The sequence below is a fragment of the Aplidium turbinatum genome, chromosome 1, assembly GCF_918807975.1.
Source record: "Aplidium turbinatum chromosome 1, kaAplTurb1.1, whole genome shotgun sequence".
NCBI classification, from domain to species: domain Eukaryota; kingdom Metazoa; phylum Chordata; class Ascidiacea; order Aplousobranchia; family Polyclinidae; genus Aplidium; species Aplidium turbinatum.
The window spans coordinates 1,946,053-1,965,977 of NC_137472.1; the positions used below are offsets into that span (position 1 = coordinate 1,946,053).

General features: G+C 36.4%; 1 protein-coding gene across 1 annotated transcript in view; it reads right to left on the reverse strand.

The window, feature by feature from the left end:
* Positions 1–17,175, reverse strand: part of LOC145780467 (complement factor B-like) — a 35,333-nt gene extending 18,158 nt beyond the window's left edge. Inside the window, exons 1-6 of the mRNA XM_082592084.1 lie at positions 17,146–17,175; positions 16,648–16,882; positions 12,053–12,229; positions 11,546–11,743; positions 9,182–9,367; positions 7,442–7,638 (exon numbers count right to left, since the gene is read on the reverse strand). Coding sequence (XP_082448210.1) covers positions 7,442–7,638; positions 9,182–9,367; positions 11,546–11,743; positions 12,053–12,229; positions 16,648–16,882; positions 17,146–17,175 — 1,023 coding nt within the window. The remainder of the gene's footprint in view (positions 1–7,441; positions 7,639–9,181; positions 9,368–11,545; positions 11,744–12,052; positions 12,230–16,647; positions 16,883–17,145) is intronic.
* Between the last annotated feature and the right edge of the window lie 2,750 nt (positions 17,176–19,925).

Genomic DNA, 19,925 nt, shown 5'->3' on the forward strand with positions numbered 1-19,925 from the left:
GGACAGTAGATTACCGGGACGAGCAACTCCGTTGTTCCGCCAACATTAGAAGGGTAAATTGCCAATTTGACATTTTTTTCACGCTTTGCTGCTGGCTTGCTTTCAACTAAAAAGTTTAAATTACTTCAAAACCAACTTCACTCTTTTTATATAACCTATAAAAAATACATTATTTTGTAAATAAATAAAAAAATTACCCTTCTAATGTTGCGGATGAACGAAAAAGCGGATGTAGTTAACAATCCCGGTATCTACTATCCCTATTCTGCTCATAAACAAAATCCCTCAAAAGAGCATTTTTAAGCTTATAAATAAGTGAAGAGTTCATATTTTATGAAAGCTCTTTTTTTGACTGTTTCTGAACTCGCCCTGCCCAAGTCCCTTTGAGTCAATCTTTATTTTGGCACTTTGCTATTTCTGTGTGTGTCTTCAGAATTTCTGCACTCCATTGAAATGTCTATGTGCATATTGTGTGAACTGTAGGCTATAATTCAGATAATACCTTGTCACTGTCCTATCGACATGTTCGTCAGCATAATCTAGCGTTTGATGATATTATGGTTGCTCTTTTGCATGTATATTTTTTATTCCAAGGCATGAAATTTTAATAAAGACAACGCAAATTTGTGTGAATATAATAAAGAATGCTTGTTTGCTCATTAACCCTATTCGGACTAACGGGTGGACGGGTTCCATCCATACCTAAAACTTTCATCAATTACATAAAAGTTACTGGCTCAAATTAGCTGAATTTTTATGACTTTTCCTAAAAATTATTCATCTTTGTTTTAGTAACAAAATGACATTTTTATGTGGTATAGTTTTTTAGTTATCAGCAGTTTTTGATACCCTACTCCTAAAATTGCTAGGTCATCTGAAAAACTTTATCATCTTGTACAAGCAAGTTAGCAAACATTTGTATTGTTTTGTGCCTTCCAAGATTTACTGCGTGACCTACATGACTACTGACCATTTCGGATTACATGCATGACTGGACCGTGTGCCTTTAACGAAGATATTAACGATTTCAGGAGATTATGACGGAGAAATCCGAAAATTTAAAAAAAAATGACTACTTTTAGCAAAAAAGCAATAGCAAAAATCTGGTAGAGTATGTGTGTCCACTTAAAATTTTAACCAGTTTGTCAATAATTTTGCTTTAACTTTGCGAAAAAAGCAACCTCGTAACATTTCTATATAAAAAGTTATTAGCAAATGAAAGTGTGGATGGAATAAGTCCACACGTCAGGCCATTACCTCACAAAAATAGCTTAGTCCGAATAGGGTTAAAGCTAGATTATTGCAGGTAAAACAGTGTTTATTGCATCAGAATTCCTTGTTTTGACAACAGAGGGGGGGCAAAAATTGATTCTTTTTCAAAAATTAAGGATATTTCATATCTCAAAAACGTGATGTGATAGAGAAAATCTGAGTTCATTTTCGGATTCAGCGCCCCAAAATTAGCTAAAATGAGTTGTCAAAACCCAAACCTGAAATTTTGTGTAGACCAGTGAATTTATCTGACAACACAGCATCGCAAATATTTTGCAATTCGTTCAACAGCACAACTTGAAAAATCAAACACGTTGATGGTTGGTCATATCTTTTTATATAACTTGAGAAATCGCTTCTTAATTACTTTATAATTGAGTGTGATGGGCCAATTCTTTTGTGTTCGATTGTAATCTATTACGCGTGGAAGTCGTCCACGTTGCAATGAAATCATAATTGGCGTCCGACTTGCGTTTGCTTGTTGTTTTGCCAGAGGCATTGTAAAACATTTTTGCTTTGTCTCAACATTTGCAGAGAATGAGACATAATCACCGCAAAACAATGCTTCAAGTTATTTTTGAGCCACATGTTATAGTCTACACTTTCTTTCTCAAACGTACTGTCATTACTTGATATTAGAACTAAATCAAGAAATGAGCTTTAGTAAACATTTTATTTGTATCAATTGTGTTTAGTTTAGTTTTCCTTTCACACTCACACAGTCCAATTTGGTTATACATAATCAAGAAACACTTTGTGTTTTGCAGCACATCCCAGGGAGCTATTCATTTTTTAACATTGTTTCAACGTCTAGAGACGTTGAATCGATGTAAAAAGTGTGATTTGCTGTCTGGCTAGCGGTTGAATACAGAAAAATAAGGTAGCCTAATGGTATTACATGGTATTTGAACAACAAACTATCCAAAGGTAGTTATTTGCTTCGATAGAGGAGCTGGTTCCAACTTAGGCCTCCATGCACTCCAAAAACAAAAAGTGTCTAAAATTCCTGACTGATAAACTGTGTTACGATGCATTATAAAAGTGATATGTTTCCATACTTACCAACAATGACCACTTTGAATGAAATAATTTCGCAAACAGTTTTGATAAAGTGTAGTGATAATAATCGTTTAGTTAAATCGTATTGGTAGGCTATAGAAGAGGTCGTTTGTACATTGCCAAATGGAAGTCTCGTTCTGCGTGACAAACTCAAAGTCGTGGCATTGCGATACGAAAATTAAATCCATTTACCAAGATATGAAATCTTGCAAAAAAAATCTTTTTAGGCTGATTGCTGTTGACGTACGAAAAAAAAATCACTAAAATTTTGACTTTTTCCTTCGGTAAAATTGAAGGTTTTTGATATTTTAAAAATACACGTTTGTGTCTAAACGATTGAAATGGCTTTGTTCATGTTGTCAACTAGATTTGCAAGATATCGTTTTCTACATTTCTTTTCTAATTTGTTGGACATGCATTTTTTGTCAAGCTATATTTTACGCATTAGAACAGTGGTTCTGAACCTGGGGTCCACGGACCCCTTGGGGGTCCCTGTAAAAGCATTTGGGGGTCCGTGATTACCTTCATAAATTTTGAAAAAAAAACGAAAAGCGATCTTTTTACTTTCATTTCTCTCTGAATGCAAATGTATCAAGCTCAAGCCCGCGAAAATAAACTGTACTGGTAGGCCTATGCATTAAAATAAATCTATACTGCTGCCTACAGTGTGTACATTGACCTTAAACTACATCTACCACAACGCATGTCGATTACAGTCAAATCAGGATTGGCTCGTTTATTAGTTAATAGAAAGCATGCGGTGCAACCAAAGTTTACCTCATAGTGGCGGGACCGACACCACTGCTTGCAGTTGGAGACTACGCTGTAGGCCCAGTGGTAGGCCCAGTGGCGTAACCAGGAATTTTGAAAGGGGAGGTTTTGACGGCCGGCGGGCGAAGCCCGTCGGCGTCTTCGTCAAAGGTGACACCCAGCGGGAGAGGTCTGGGAGGCCTCCCCCATAAAATTTTGAAAAATTACTTTGAATTTGGTGCATTCTGAGAGCATTTTCAACAAAAATGTGGGTATAAATATTCCTGTAAAATGGTGCTGTCCGGTGGCATAGCAAAAGGATATAAGATCATGTTTTCTTGGGCATTTTTCGGTAATAAAGCTAAGTCTCTATCATCTCGATGTTTTCTTGTTGCTAATTCCTGGGCAAAACTCGTTCTTTTAATGCAGTTTTGTTTAAAATTAGGCAAACTTTATTTTACAGACATAGAGACTGAAAGCATCATTCTCAATATCGTGACGTCACACGCGTGCCAAAGGGGGGGTTGTAACCCCAAACCCCCCTGGCAACGCTACTGGGTAGGCCAGTAGGTGTGTATCGGTAAGCATATAGGTGAGTGCTTCGTTAGATCTTGATACAGCTCTTGTTACCTACAAAAAAAACTAAACATCGAAATCGCCTGGACGTTGAAGATGACATGCGTGTTGCATTGTCAAAAACTCAACCACAGTTCAGTCGTTCCGTTCAGGAAAGGCAACAACAGCCCTCTCATTACATTTGCTTACGTTGAAAAAGTTTCGGCATAGCACTTTGGGTCACCTAAATATTCAAATACTGCTGACATTTCTTGAACAATTCATTCATTTCTTGTTTGAGCAACTGTTTAACCCAGTGTTTCCCAACCTGGGGTTCGCGGACCCCTTGGGGGTCCGTGAGATAGCATTTGGGGGTCTGGGATTACCTTGATGAATTTGGAATGAAAAACTTTGTTCTATATGCACGGATGGAGCACCAGCTATGTTTGGGAACAAATCCGGATTTGCTGCTTTAGTAACAAACGAAGCTCCTCGTGTGGTTGTTACCAATTGCTTCTTGCACAGGTACGCCATAGCAGCAAAAACTTTACCAGCAAGTCTCAAAGAAGTTCTGACGAATTGCGTGAAAGTTGTTAATTTCATCAAAAGTAGAGCTGTAAACCACCGTACTTTTAAAGCGCTCTGTCAAGAAGTAGGGTCAGATTACGAAGTACGTTTGTATCATTCTGAGGTACGTTGGTGATCTAGAGAAGTTTTAAAACGACTGCAGCAGCTAAAAAATGAAGTATCAACTCTTTTGAAAGCAAAAGGAAGTCCCCTCTAAAAATTGTTTGAGAGTAAAAGTTTTCTATACGGCATGGCCTACTTAGCCGATATTTTCGGTCATATTAACAATGTTAATCGTGGCATTCAAGGACCAGGTGTGACAATAATTGATGCAGCTGAAAAACTGAAAGCGTTTTTAGCCAAGTTGCCGGTTTGGAAACGCAGATTGAAAGCACGTAATTACGCTAACTTTCCAATGTTAGAAGATCTTATCTTAATGGATGAAACTCAAAGAGAATGTACTCTTTTGATCTCTGTGAGAGAAAAATTTTGCCCACACTTGGAAACCCTGCAAATCTCATTTCAACGTTATTTTAATTTAGAACACCTGCCGAACGAAGTTGAAACATGGATTTGAAATCCTTTTCTTTTTGACTTAACAATATTAGCGATGACGATCTCAGTAAAGATGACCTAATTGATTTGAGATCAAAAGAATTATTACGCATTGAATTTCATTCAAAAACTGTGGAAGAATTTTGGTGCTCACAACTGCAAACTTACCCATTCTTGACAAAGCAGGCGATTATTGTTTTGTTACCATTCATAACCACTTACCTTTGCGAGGCAGGATTCTCAGCTCTTGTTACAATAAAAACTAAACATCGAAATCGGCTGGACGTTGAAGATGACATGCGTGTTGCATTGTCAAAAACTCAACCACGGTTCAGTCGTTTAGTTCAGGAAAGGCAACAACAGCCCTCTCATTAAATTTGCTTACGTTGAAAAAGTTTCGGCATGGCACTTTGGGTCACCTTAATATTCAAATACTGCTGACATTTCTTGAACAATCCATTCATTGTCTTATTTGAGCAACTGTTTAACCTGATATTTGTCGCAGGAGTCATAGCAGCAATGCAATATGACACCGTACAGTAGTGAGTAGCATAATTATTACAATAATTAATAGTATGTTTATTGAGTTTCAGGCAAAATTTAGTTAGGGGTCCGCAGAATTAATAATTTGTCTGAAGGGGTCCGTGACAACAAAAAGGTTGGGAACCACTGGTTTAAGCTGATATTTGCCGCAGGAGTCATAGCGGCAATGCAATATGACACAGTACAGTAGTTGAGTAGCATAATTATTACAATAGTCAATCGTATGTTAATTGAGTTTCAGGCAAAATTTAGGTAGGGGTCCGCAGAATTAATAATTTGACTAAAGGGGTCCGTGACAACAAAAAGGCTGGGAACCACTGCATTAGAAGATTACTTTCACTTCAAATTTTGAAATACTATAGCATTTTAGATGTAGTTTGCGGTTGACGGCGTTACTGCAAAAGCAATTTTTTGCAATTGATACACACCCAAAAACAAAAGGCTCATAAACTACTGCTGGCTGATAAACCACGTCACAATACATCATAATGATGTTTTTCCGAACCAAAGACCCAGAAAACCAATTTTGTTGTATGTTAGTTCAGACGTCTGCAGATGTTGAACCAATGACAAAGTGATTTGCTGATTTGAAACAAAGTGATTGCTGTTCCCAATGTGCAAACATTTTGATAAAAAGCAATCAAGTTTTGGCCACAGCTTTCTGGCCCACTTTGGCTACTTTGGTCAATCGACTCACGTTGCAAATAACTTGACATTACTGGATATAGGCTCACACTGAAGTTGTTTTGTGTAAAGTCTCGCTTGTGAAAAAGTCGAAGTAAAAACAGAAAAATGAAGTAAGTTATATTTGAAGTAAGTTAAATGAAGTAAATCATAGTTTAAAAAAAATATAGTTTGAACAGGTTCCATCTGATAGAAACTTATTATTGATATCATCGCGAAGAATCATATAGCTGTGAAAATCACTTCAAACAATTCTCTGTTATGATTTTTATTTTTCATTATGCAAACCAAGATGAACCTCAATATTATTTCTATGCCAAACGATAAAAATTGTTTTTCCTTTTTTTTTTTTTAAATAGTTTTATGAGGCAAGGAAAACGATCCGTATAAAAAATAATTCAATTCAACATATTTCCCTTATTTTGTCAGATATGCATTTTATGCAACAATGCTTTAGAAAGATTGCTGAATATGGTAAAGTGTTTGAGATGTAGTCAGAAAATGCAACTTTTTGGCTGATGGCGTTATTACAAAACCCAATCTTTTGTCAAGGAAATGTATTCGCTTATACCTTTTTCTCGATCTTTGCTATGTTGACCTGTTGTTTTCGCTGTGATGGTCAGAAATAAAATCAACTGAACTAAACTTTAGTTTTATCAATTTCGTTTTCGAAAAAATTATGCTTGGTATGCGCTTGAGTAGCGGGTATCAGGACTGCTCTGCATTCAGCGGCACCCAGTTGATAGAATGATTTCCCGACAACAACACTTCAACATAAGCGGAAACTTCATTCTGTCAATATCCGTAACTGGGCTCGCATTAGTGGTTCAAAACCTCTATAAGTAGGCTCAACTGCCAGGAGAGAGCTCTCAAAGAAACTTTTCCAGTCCGAAGATAAAATCAAATCAATCAATCATATCAAAAGATTTTGAAAGAGTTTTTTTCAAAGTGAAACTACTGTACATTGAATTGATTTTTTTTTTAAGTGAGTTTCCTCATAAAACATAGTTTGGTTGTATTTTATCAAAAAAGTAGTTTCGAATAGTCATGATACTTATACAACAAACTTTCCTTAATAAATTATTATTGGAACAATTTCTGTATTTACTAACACAATACCCAAAAAATAATGAAATGTATTCAGCCTCAAATGATGTATTATAGCTATTTATTGGGTTTCCATAAACAAATCTCGGTATGAATGTTTGAAACAATAGTTGCCAGTTTTAAAATTTGAGGTCAAGATTTCTTGTAATTTAAATTTCTCAAGGTTGCAGCTTCAATAAAATAAATAAAACACTTGAGCTCTATACAGAAAAGGCTTGAAAATATTTTAGAATTTAGAAAATTATCGATATGAAATGTGTTAGGTGTTATATTGGCCACCTAATCATGCTGTCTTAGCGTTTAAGATTAAAAAACCCAGTTGAATTTTTTCAAACATTATTACACTCACATTTTTTATTCGTTCTTCTGCAAACTTCAAAGAATTACGTAATGCGTCATCTCTGACGTCATCCGATATGTCGATGACGAAATAAGCTTCGATGTTCGATGATCTTGTACCCGAAATAGATTTTCCAACAAAAGGAGCTTCAGCAGCTTGTAAGAGTTTGCCAACCACGTTCTCGCCATCGAAAGGATATCTAGGGTCTGAATATAATAATAATGCTATGATTTATTTATTGTTGCTCTACAACTGCTAAGGTCGTTTAGTAACAGGGCTCATTTTTAGTTTTATCTAAGATTTCGGATGTCACCGCAATATTATACCCGAATTATCCTCACTGCTTTATACAAGAAAAAACACAATCGGTACCGTTTTTAAAGTCGTCGGTATAACTTTACCTGGAATCGATCTCAGAGCTACCAGCGTAAGAGCCTAAGGCGGTAACCAAGAGGCCACTGAACTGGTTCTAGCCAGGGAGAACAATAAGTTAAGTAATACTAAGCGTGTGAGCTTGAATCACAAAACAACAAAGCTTGAATCAATACATGTTTTATTATAAAACAAACGTGATCAAACACATCATTGCTTCAGGCAAGTTGCTTACAGCCACAGATTTCATCTGAGCCATGTCGAGGTAGACTGCCAACGGCTAAACATGTTTCTTGGTTTGAAAACAAAGCACATAACTTGTTGTTGAGGTAAATCCTTTCAAGGTTTGTTTTGCTTTCGAAAAGCACAAACATTCCTCCCTAGCAGTTGTGAAATTTCTCCCTTGGGAGACAGTCTTCCCTGGTTAGAAACCACTCATTTAAATCATGCAAATGCACATTGCACACAACGCACAGGCCTTGCAAATCTAAACCACTCAAGATTACACAAAATGTTACAACATAAATCTTTTGACTTTGTGGAATTAGTAATGCAAACGTTAAGCAGCGTAATGCCAAAACAACTGCCGCCGCGTTAGCTTAGAGGTTGCGCGCCGGGCTCAAGATCAAGCGGCGCTGGTTCGACTCTCAGGGTGTGCGCTTGAGCAACGCATTTCAGGACTTCTCTCCATTCAGCAGCACCTAGTGAATGGAATAATTCCCCGGCAAAAACACTGCAACAATCGGAAAACTTCACTCTGCCAATCTCGGTAACCGGCCCTGCGTCAAGAGCCTCTACAAGCATGCGAAAATACTAGGAATAACCTATTAAGGCTTTGTCAGTCCGAGGATAAAGATTCAAAACCAAACCAACCAAACTGTTGCATTATGTATTGACAGGCAATGACAGCAACTATACAATAGATACTTTCAGCTTTGCGATTATGATTACGATTACAAAATTATGCAAACTACTAGTTTATAACCCAATAGACTAGTGTGTTCGACGAAAACAAAATGCAACCAAATTCAGATTATTATACACTTGTGGAAACTGTTCCAGTATTTTATTAACAGGAGGAAAACTTTAAAAACAATGCTTTATTATTGTATGACACAACAACTAATACAGCTATAAAAATGTCTGTAATAGGCTTACCTTATTTCGGCAGAATCGAAAATATTGTATTTTTCAAAGTATTCACATTCATCGATATCTGATGTCTATTCATCGTTATCTTTCTTAGCAACTTAAATTTTTGCAACTGCTCGCAATTTTAATCGTGTTGAAGCCTATCGCTAAACATTAATCAAACTTAGTTTCAGAATGATGAGTAACTGTTCAAATTTGCTATCCATTAGAACATGATATTCTTACTTATGCATTTCGGAGCTCTATCATCGCTCCACTGAAGGAAATAGAGGCATTCCTGTCTTGCGTCACCATACATTGAATAACCCGTATCGCACTGAAACTCAACAAAGCTTCCAACTTCCAGGTTGCTTATGGAAGTGATACGTCCATTGATGGGGACTCCTGGATGCCGGCATCGGATCCTTTCACCTAGTTGCAAATGACATCATGAGCATTTGAACCCATGAACCATACATACATTATGATTACAAACGCACCAACGATGAGTGGCATATGCTCGAGAGTGAGACATATGCCAAGAGCTGAATCGTTGTTTAACCTTACAGCTTATTCGTTCTCAAAGACGGGAGCTTAACCGCTTTTCAAGATCCACTGCCTGCTCAGCGTTTGGAATGCATTATCGAATGGAATACAACAGTTTAAAATAGAATGATTTGGAATGCATTTTTTGTATGATCAATATTATTTTTAGTGAATTTGAATATGAAGTGAAGCAGCGGTTACTATTTATGTTTGTGATGACAACTTGTTTACAATATCTTTTATTGCTCAAATGAATAATAGAAGATATTTTAAAAGATAGTCTAATGGTTATGAAGAACGAGAAGCTCATGTAACTTTAGCGGAAAAATATTAAAAGACCAAAAAAGAGATGACTGGAATTGGAGAAACAACATTAGTGCAAGAAAATAGATAGATTTAGGCCCAAAAACAACAAGCGGAAAGCGTGGAGAATGGGCAATAAAAGTAATCGACCACCTCTGGCGTGGACAAACGCCTCACCCAGGGATATCTAGAACAACGGGATTGCTGACTCTGTTTTGAAGTGGACAATAGGAGGGTTACTGCATCATTACTGCATCATTACTGCACAAACTAAAATGTGGATTTGTCAACATACAACCCATTTCTTGTTTTTAAAATGATGCTTGAAGATGAAATAATTTAAAAAAAGCAAAAGAAAATTTGAAAATGTGGCCGTTTTTTTCCAAACCAATTGGTGAAAAATACACAAATTTTAAACACAAATATTTTTAATACCACTTACTGGATTTGAATCAAATTTTAACAGAATGTTTATAAGTATCAAGACTGAAGCTCTATGGAAGGAAATGAAGATATTTTGATAAAATAAAAAGTTATTCGAATTGTTGCATTGTTTTAAAAAGTTTTGATTCTCGGACATGAAACAAATGGGTGCCGACAGCATCATGGACAAAATTTCCAAAATTCTTTGACCAGAGGCTTTGCATGTTTACTCTGTCTGAGAGTGTTAAAAATTTGAAAGCGATTGGCAAATAAATGAAACAGATATTTGGGATTAAAATTTGGTACTTGGTCAAAAATCACATTTTACGAAAAACAACAATAAACATTTTCAACACCTTAAAGCCTTCTTTATCATAAGTAGACCCTTTTTGCCTCTGCTTGGGTTTGTAATTTTTTCTTAAGTGCTTTTAATGTTTTTCTCCTGACCTTGGATGTGTCAAAGCTTCTTTTTCTTGATTTGTCAAGTCAAAACTTGTCGAGTATTTGGCAGATTTCTGAACATGCAGGGATTTTGCTACTGTCTTGTTTTCCTAATTTTTTTTGCTGAAGTAGAAGGTTGGCAAAAAGGGCTTTGATCTTCTGTTGTTGGATGGCTTTCTGGTGTTACAGGAAAGGTTACACTTGTGTTACAGTAACAGTTCATCAAGTCTACCACCATTGTTAGACTTACAACCAACCTTATCCAACTTTCTTTGTTTAGCAATACTACGAAATTGAATTTTCTTACTTCTTTTCACGTTTTTTTTTATTTCCTATTTTTGATAACTAAAACTTGCCCAAAAGTGATGCAATAATCAATTAAATATGAAAACTAAAGCTGTGTTCAATACTCAATAGTCTTGGATGACCAACATCAAAAGTTTGCTTTAAAATGATGATCTTAAGTTATAGACAAGGCCAGCCATTAGTTGTTGCTATGGGCGTTGCTAGGGAAGATGCCTAGAAGTGCCCACTTTCAAGACCTTATTTTAGCTTCACAGCAGGGATATCTAGAAAAGACGACTTGTCAACAGCGTAATTGACACGCACTTTCGACTTTTTCATTTTCGGGCGTTAACAGCGCTGACCCTTCTAGTGTCCATCGCTTTATCGAAATTTGCAAAGTCAGCAATCCCGTTGTTCCAGATATCCCTGGCCTCACCTCCTGAAGATTGGATCAATGGATGATGGTGATCAGTCCTTCGATCAAACAAACAAGTATTGCGATAATCACGAGTTTTTAAAATTGGCAAATCATGACACCAAAACAAATTTCGAAAAAGTTTGTGGTCGAACAGGATAATTCGCTTTCTAATTTTTGTAAGCTCGCAACTTTACCTCTGTCATCGCATACTGTCAGCAATCCACTCCATCTTCCAGTACTCAAACACGTTCTTACTCGTGATCCCAACATATCATGTGTTCGTGGACACCTGAATGTAAACGGCTGGCCAACACGATACGGACCACGCCTCCAGTTGGTTACGTCACCACCAGTAGCTTGTATGGAAGGTCTTGGATCTCCACATGTGATGCCTGGTAAAGTCCAGTTGAAGTAAATTCACTTTTTTATAAATGTTTAATTTCTCAAACTGCTTAGCAATCTTTAAAAAGTCATTTACTTTAAATTTTAGATAAAATAAATAACGACACATAAATTTTGACGCAGAAATGATACTTTGAGTACCATGCATTGTTACTATTTTCGTCTTTCTGTGACTGCAAGCTGCATAATATCCATTCAAATGTCATAAAACTACACACAATTTGGCAGGGATTGATTTGCTGTGTTGCAAATGCACAAAGCAAACACTAGTTATACCTTCAATTCATTTCTAAACTTACTTTGACAAGACATAGCTTGACCGTCCCACGTGCCACCTCCTGTGCACCTTCGTACAGTGTTGCCAGATTCATGATAAAATCCTTCCCTGCAGCGATAATGCGCTTCTCGCTTTATTCCACTTCCTGTGTATGTCACGTCTACGTTTCTGGCTGCGAGTGCATTCCCACAATTTACATCTGGACAGAATAAAACATCTTTGGAATGACAAACCAGAATTTCTATTTTTTTAAGTACGTAGAAAATAAATCATGATGGAATATTGTAAAGGCATCTTTTGAAACCAGGCTTACGCTGGGCAGCGGGAAGTTAAATACGAACGGAACATAGGAAATCCAATTTTCGTGTCTACGTTCAGGCAGATCTTTGAGTGTCATGTCAAAGACCGTGTGGTCTATAGCACTAGCAGTGTCCAACCGGTGCCTGTTTGAGCGTCATTCTAAGCCTAAGGCACAGACTGCCTAAGGCCTTTATAGCTCGGTTGTGCAGTTTACAAGAATGCATTATCACAAAGGATGATGGAAAGCATATTGACTTGTTTTTTTCTCCACCAAATATTTATGAGTTCGTTACAACAGCTAAGGTTTATTACTCATACAGTACATTTTTCAACCCATGAATCTTAGTTAGCCTACTGCGCAGTGTGAGCACTTTGTTACCTTCAACCTATCTTCACTGCTTCGATTAACACAGAACAAAATATGGACAAATTCAATGCTTTTGGTGTGATTCGACCAAGATTCAAACAACGGTAATACGAAAAATGTGATAAAGTATTTTTACTTGGGTTTACGCAGCTTCTGGAACAATAGCCATCACATCTGCACTTCAATATTCCTTTGCAGTCATCATCTACTTTGCAACTTTTTCCACATCTCATGTTGTTCCGAATAACTCCAGAAAAACTGTAGTGTTGGCAAGACACTAAATATGCACCAAGAGGTGTAGTTTTATTTACGTTAGTGGGATTGGAGACTTGAAATGCCCGGATTCGGTCCGAAAAATAAGTTATTGTGAGTTATTGTCTAAAAGTTCTAGCTTGACTACATGCTCCGATTTCAATTGACGTGATAAAAACTGTAGTTTAACCCTTTGTCCTGTGACGTATTTTGGCCAGTTGACTTGCGGACGGGGGGGTCGGTTCAACACTATCACTTTGAGCTCGTGTAACTCAAAAACTACGCAAGATAGATCAATCAAAATTTTCACACGGTGTAGATAATTTATCTGACAACATAACATCGAAACTCTTTTGCAATTTGTTCAACAGCGCAACTTGAGAAATCAAATAATTTGATGGTTGGTCATATTTTTTTATTTGACTTGAGAAATTGCTTCGTAATTAACTTATAATTGAGTGTGACGGGTTAATTCCATTGTGTAGATTTTAATCTCTTACGCGGAGACGTCGTCCATGCTTCAATGAAATCGTAATTGGCGTCCGACTCGCGTTTGCTTGTTGTTTTTCCGGAGGCATCGTAAAAAAAATTTGCTTTGTTTCAACATTTGCAGAGAATGAGACAAAATCACCACAAAAAAACTATTTCAAGTTATTTTTGAGCCACATGTTTATAGTCTACAGTTTTTCAAACGTACTGTCATTACTTGATATTGGAACTAAATCAAGCAAATTTTTTTCACATTCACACTGTCGAATTTAGTTATGCATGATCAAGAAACACTTTGTATTTCACAGAACATCTCAGGAAGCTATTTATTCGTTTTTAACATTATTCCAACGTCTTGAGACGTTGAATCGATGTAAAAAGTGTCTGATTTTCTGTCTGGGTAGCGGTTGAATACAGAAAAGTAAGGTAGCCTATGGTGTCACGTGGTATTTGAACAACAACCTATCCAAAGGTAGTGACGTGCTTCGATAGGAGCTTGTTCCATTTTAGGCCATCATGCACTCCAAAAACAAAGAGCGTCTAAAACTCCTTACTGATAAATTATGTCACGATGCATTACAAAAGTGATATGTTTCAATACTTACCAACAATGATCACTTTGAATGAAACAATTTTGCAAACAGTTGTGACAAAATGTAGTGATAATAATCGTTTAGTCAAATCGTGTTGGTAGGCTATAGAACAGGTCGTTTGTCAAATGGAACTCCCGTTCTGCGTGACAAACTCAAAGTCGTGGCATAACGATACGAAAAATAAAAAAAAAATCTTTTTCAGGCCGAGTGCTATTGTCGTAAAAAAACAAAAAATCACTAAAGTGTTGACTTTTTCCTTGGGCAAAATTGAAGGTTATTGATATTTTAAAAATGCACGTTTGTGTCAAAATGATTGAAGTGTTTTTTTTTCATGTTGTTAACTAGATTTGCAAAATAACGTTTTCTACATTTTTTTTCTGATTTGTTGGACATGCATTTTGTGTCAAGTTATTTATTACGCATTAGAAGATTTCTTTTTTGTTCAAATTTTGTAATAGCATTTTAGATGCAGTTTGCGGTTGATGGCGTTACTGCAAAAGCCATCTTTTGTAATTGACACACATCCAAAAACAAAAGACGCATAAACTACTGCTGGCTGATAGACCACGTCACAATACATCATAATGATGTTTTTCCGAACCGAAGAACCAGAAAACCAATTTTGTCGTATATTAGATTAGACGTCTGCAGACGTTGAACCAATGACAAAAAGTGATTTGCTGATTTGAAACAAAGTGATTGCTGTTTCCAATGTGCAAACATTTTGATAAAAAGTAATCAAGTTTTGGCCACAGCTTTTTGGTCCATTTAGGCTACTATGGTCAATCAACTCACGTTGCAAATAACTTGTTTTGTGTAAAGTCTTGCTTGTGAAAAAATTGAAGTAAAAACGGAAAAATGAAGTAAGCTATATTTACAAAGTATTATATTCTTGAATGAACCATAGTTTTAAAAAAATAGTTCGAACAGGTTTCATCTGATAGAAACTATAATTGATATCATCGCGAAGGATCAAATAGCTGCGAAAATCACTTCAAGCAATTCTTTGGGGTGATTTTCATTATGCAAACCAAGGTGAACCTCAATATACATATTTTTATGCCAAACGATAAAAATCGTTCTTTCTTTTTTTCAAGGACAAGGAAAACGATCCGTATAAAATATAATTTAATTCAACATAGTTCCCTTCTTTTGTCAGATATTCATTTTGCGTAACAATGCTTTAGAAAATTGCTGAGTATGGCATAGCGTTTGAGATGCAGTCAGAGAATACAACTCTATGGTTGATGGCGTTATTATAAAAGCCAATTTTTGTCACGGAAATGTATTCGAAAACAAAAAGGCACAAAAGCGCTGACTGATAGATTACGTTACGATACGTTACACAAACGAGGCATTGATTTCAGATTCTTTCAACCCAATAAACAACTTTGCTCCAAATGATACAAACGTCTAAATTTATTGAGAAAAAGATGTAGGCCTACACCGTTTTGTGAAAATAAGCTTTTGAAGACCAACATTTGAATGAAAAGTTTGAAATTATTGAGTTGGTCCTAATAGTGTTACTGCTGAGATATATCAAAACTTTTCAATCCTCGTATAAAAAAATAATTTTGTAATCTCTCAAGCAACTGCAAAATTACCATTTAGGTAAAGATTCAGTGATGATACAATATGCACAATGCTTGTCAAAGCACAGTAATTTAGCTGCGCGTGTTTTTCCACAAAAGCCAAGCAGTTTAGATAGTCTGTGTCAAGTTCTTTTCAGTATCCATCAATCTCTCGTTTTCATAAAACATTTTCACAACATTCATAAATATTCATGTGAATATAAGTGTACAGGTACATGGAAAAGTTTATTGGCGGGTCAAGAACGCACTCCTTGCTTTCCGACAAGAAATCAAGAAACTTACCACATCAGTCTGATTGTTTTATGAGATAAACAGAGTTTTGGCAAGAATTTTCCTACTGCTTCTTGTTATAAGTTAGAAACAAAATGTATTCGCCATAGAAAACAACGTAAAATTACATTTTTTTCAGCATAGCTTATCGGATGCTCTCTGATACTTTCAAAGCAACTCAGATGTAATTAAAAGATTAATCAAAGCAACTCAAAACTCGAGTTTGCAAACAAAAGGCGGAATCATTACGGTTGAATGCTTTACAACAAAGCCAACGCATGAGATATCTGCGTCGCAGTTCCACGCACGGCGGCGCTCAGTAATCCTATTAATCCGTATAATTTGAAAACAAAAGGGCTAGCTAGTTGCTAGCTAAAATATCAGAGTATGTTATGAAAATCATGCCATATCTCTAAAACTATAGACAATAGCAACGTCATTTAAAGCGGAATAAATACTTGAATAATTTTAGGAAAAGTCAAGAAATTTTAAAGCTGTGGATCGCGTAGTTCTTTAATGATATTGCTTTGAAAAGTACCAAGTCCCCACCGACCCCCCCCCCCCCCACAGGAAATAAGGTTAATAGCGTAACAATTAGAACATATAATATTGCGAGCGATATTGCAGAATGTTAATTTTTACTGTGCTACATTGAAGTTTAGTGGAAACAATTATTGATATCAGGTAGAAAAATTAATCAGTAATCACCGTTTGTTGGCACAATCAAATCTCCCGTTTATTTATGCTGACTTACGAATACAAACTGTAGTCCCTGTCCACCCTCTTCTCGAATGGCACAAATGTTCCATGATCGGAAAATCTCTTCTGTAGCCTGGTTTGCACACGTATTCAGCCACATCATCGTACTTGAACGAATCACCAGACACCAATACGAGTGACCCGTCTGAAGATCTCCGTCTTATTTTTGCTTCTATTGCGTTCTCAACTTCCGGCGGGGGCGGGCAGAGAGCCTCTAGAAATGTTTTAAACTTTCGGTTAATAAAAAATAACATAAACTTAGATGAAAAGCGATTGAAATGCTAGGTCGACAAAGCCCAAAATACAGCAACGAAACTCATTTTAACAAACCTTTCGAAAATTAAACTGTGAGCGGAGTAAGATGTTGTAAATGAATAGTAAGCGGAGCTACGAATTGAATGAGATTAAAGAGAAACGATTTCACTGATACAATTTGATATAAGCAAGCGTGTGAATGTGGGTTCATTTACTAAGAATATTTGGCAATACTAACCTCGATGTATGCAAGAATAGCCACACTCATGATCGCAGATACAAACAGAAGAATCTCTGCAGCGTTTTCGTGATACTAAACTTCTTGGCACGCAATATCTCCTACAGCGTCTTCCATTTTGAGTGGCAGCGTTGTTATCCCTTGCATTACATTGTCCTGAATAAAATGAAATCTGTTGTTAAATTATTATTTTAAATGCTGAAAATAGGCTACTGCAATTTTTTTGTGTCTCATTTAGGCCAATGTCCGGACGACGATTATACATAAAAATAATTACAAATAATGTGCCGCGTCTCAGAAGTTCTATATTGCTTGAGAAAGAAGCCTGACTGTTTCAGCGTTAAGGCCAAAAATAAAAGACAAAAAATGGACAACAGATGTATTAGGCAAATAAAAGATCAATAGCCGCCTCAAAATGGAACTTTTCGAGCTTTCGCTGAAGCAAAATCAGCGATAATATCTTCAAAATCAAATTTTTGAACGTAATCTATTTCTATAGAAAGAATCGATAGAGCTGATAGCCGCTCATCATTCATGGTAGAACATAAATACGACTTTATCATTTTAACCCTTAAAAGGTTGGGCTCCTGGAGTCTTGCTCAGTTTGGGGGTGAGGGAGGCCGTTAATTTTTCTTATGCTTTAGGAGTGATATCTCTGTTATTTTGTAAGGCAGTCCACTGTTTCAAAATTTGGGATTCACTTTGTAAAATTATTTACGCTGAGCATATCCGAAAATTAAAACTATGTGAATTTTAGAACTGCTCATATACGTTGAAATGTTGAGGTGACTTATGACTGTAATTGTAGCGTGAGTTTACACATTATTTTTTGGTAGAGTAAAGAAGAACATGCATTGCAATGTTGTGATTAAATTTTTTTTACATAATTTTATATAAAAAGTTAGGATTAACGAGACATGGGCTAACTTAATTACTTTTATCCAGCTGGTGGGAAAATTTTGAACAATAGAATATGAAATATTTCAGAGGATGTGCTGTGAAAAGCCTTATATCTCTCAATTTATAACCTTTATTCGCTCAAACGATAGAGGTGAATAAAAGTTAGGAAAAGTCAAGAAATCTCGTAGTCGCAGCCTCAGTGGTTTTAGAGATACAACTGTTGATTCAAAAAAATTAAATTGACAGCCCCCCCCAACCTTCAAAGGGTTAAGCTTTGAGAAACTCCTCTCACAGCTCGCAATTGAAACACCAATGGTAAGATAAACTTTCAGACACAAGCATAAATATTCAAGTAGGTGTGATTCAGCTAACCACTGTAAAACATCAAACATGTCAAACATCACGCAAGAAGCAACTCGAGCTTTTTAGCTATTGTTTTATCCTTAAATTTTTTTAAGGTGTGCTAGCTGTCTCTTTGTAAATCATTTTCTTGTTTTACTTTTTATTTATTTTTGCATTACTTCATTTCTCGTGCTGTGTGCACTGTGCAGCTTCATTTTGCCGCCCCCTTGCAGCCTGCCGCCCCTGACGCAGAGCCAGAACCGCCATGTGGCTGCTACGCCACTGCAGGGGCGGCTCCCTAATGCGTGCTGCGGTGCTGCAGCACTCCCACAAAAGTTTTCACGAAAAATTTCTCAAATATCTTAGCGTTTCTTCTGCCCAATATGTAGTTCATGTTGGTGTCCGACGTTTTTTTCGTAAACAGTTGTTCGTAAAACAATTGTTCGTAAAACCATTGTTCGTAAAATTAATTCTTCGTAAAAGAATTCTTCATAAAGCATTTCTTCGTGCATGTAATTGAGAATTGATGTATACCAAGAAATGCTTTACGAAGAATTGTTTTAGGGATTTAATGTTACGAACAACTGTTTACGAACAATTGTTTTACGAACAATTGTTTACGAACAATTTACCTATAACCGTTTATGTTTTCTGTTCACATAATTGCTGACTGTGTAAATTATATTTGGCAACTCTGCGTGCTGTGAAATATTTTGCGAAAGGTTACAATAAAAGAAAAACTCGATGGTGACGTCAACGAGCCGGGTGTTTTCTTGACTTGCCAATACAAACTAATAGCAAAAGCTTGTGCTGTGTTACAACAGCACAATTTAGGGTTGCCAGGTTGGCATTTTTTATGTTGTTTCGCATGAAAAACTCCTGTTTGGCATTTTTACAAAATTTGGCAGTTTTTTGGCCTTTTCTGTTGTTTCTTTTTGCCCAAAAAATTTTGTTTGGCATTTTTTAATTTGGCCTTTTAAACGTTGTTCACATGACTAACCCACTTGTTTGGTTTTAAGCTTTGCAGCTGTTGTTTATGACTGACCAGTCAGACCTGCCGCCTGTTACTGTAATGAATATTAATATTTTACTAATACTAACATTGTTTTACCATGTAAGTTGCATTACCCTGTCGTGCTCAGATGCTTTGACGGCACAAAAGCTTGAACGTGTTATTCACATTTTTTTGTTGACCGTCCCTTTAAAATATTACACATTTGCAAAACTCTTAAATAAGCCAGTTTTATTATAAACTTTTATCACAATTTAGACCTGAAAATACGAATGCACCTAATCAAATGAGATTTTTCAAAAATTTTCAAAACACGCAGCACCCCAATTTCTACAACTCACCAGCCGCCACTGTGTGGAGGCTTTGAACTACTGACGCATGCCAAGTTACCGAGATTGGTAAAGTGAAGTTTTTGAATTGTTGCCGGGGAATTATTCCATCCACTAGGAGCAGCTGAATCGAGAGCAATCCTTGGAATGCGTTGCTCAAGCGCACACTCTGAAAACCGAGCCAGCGTCGCTTGATG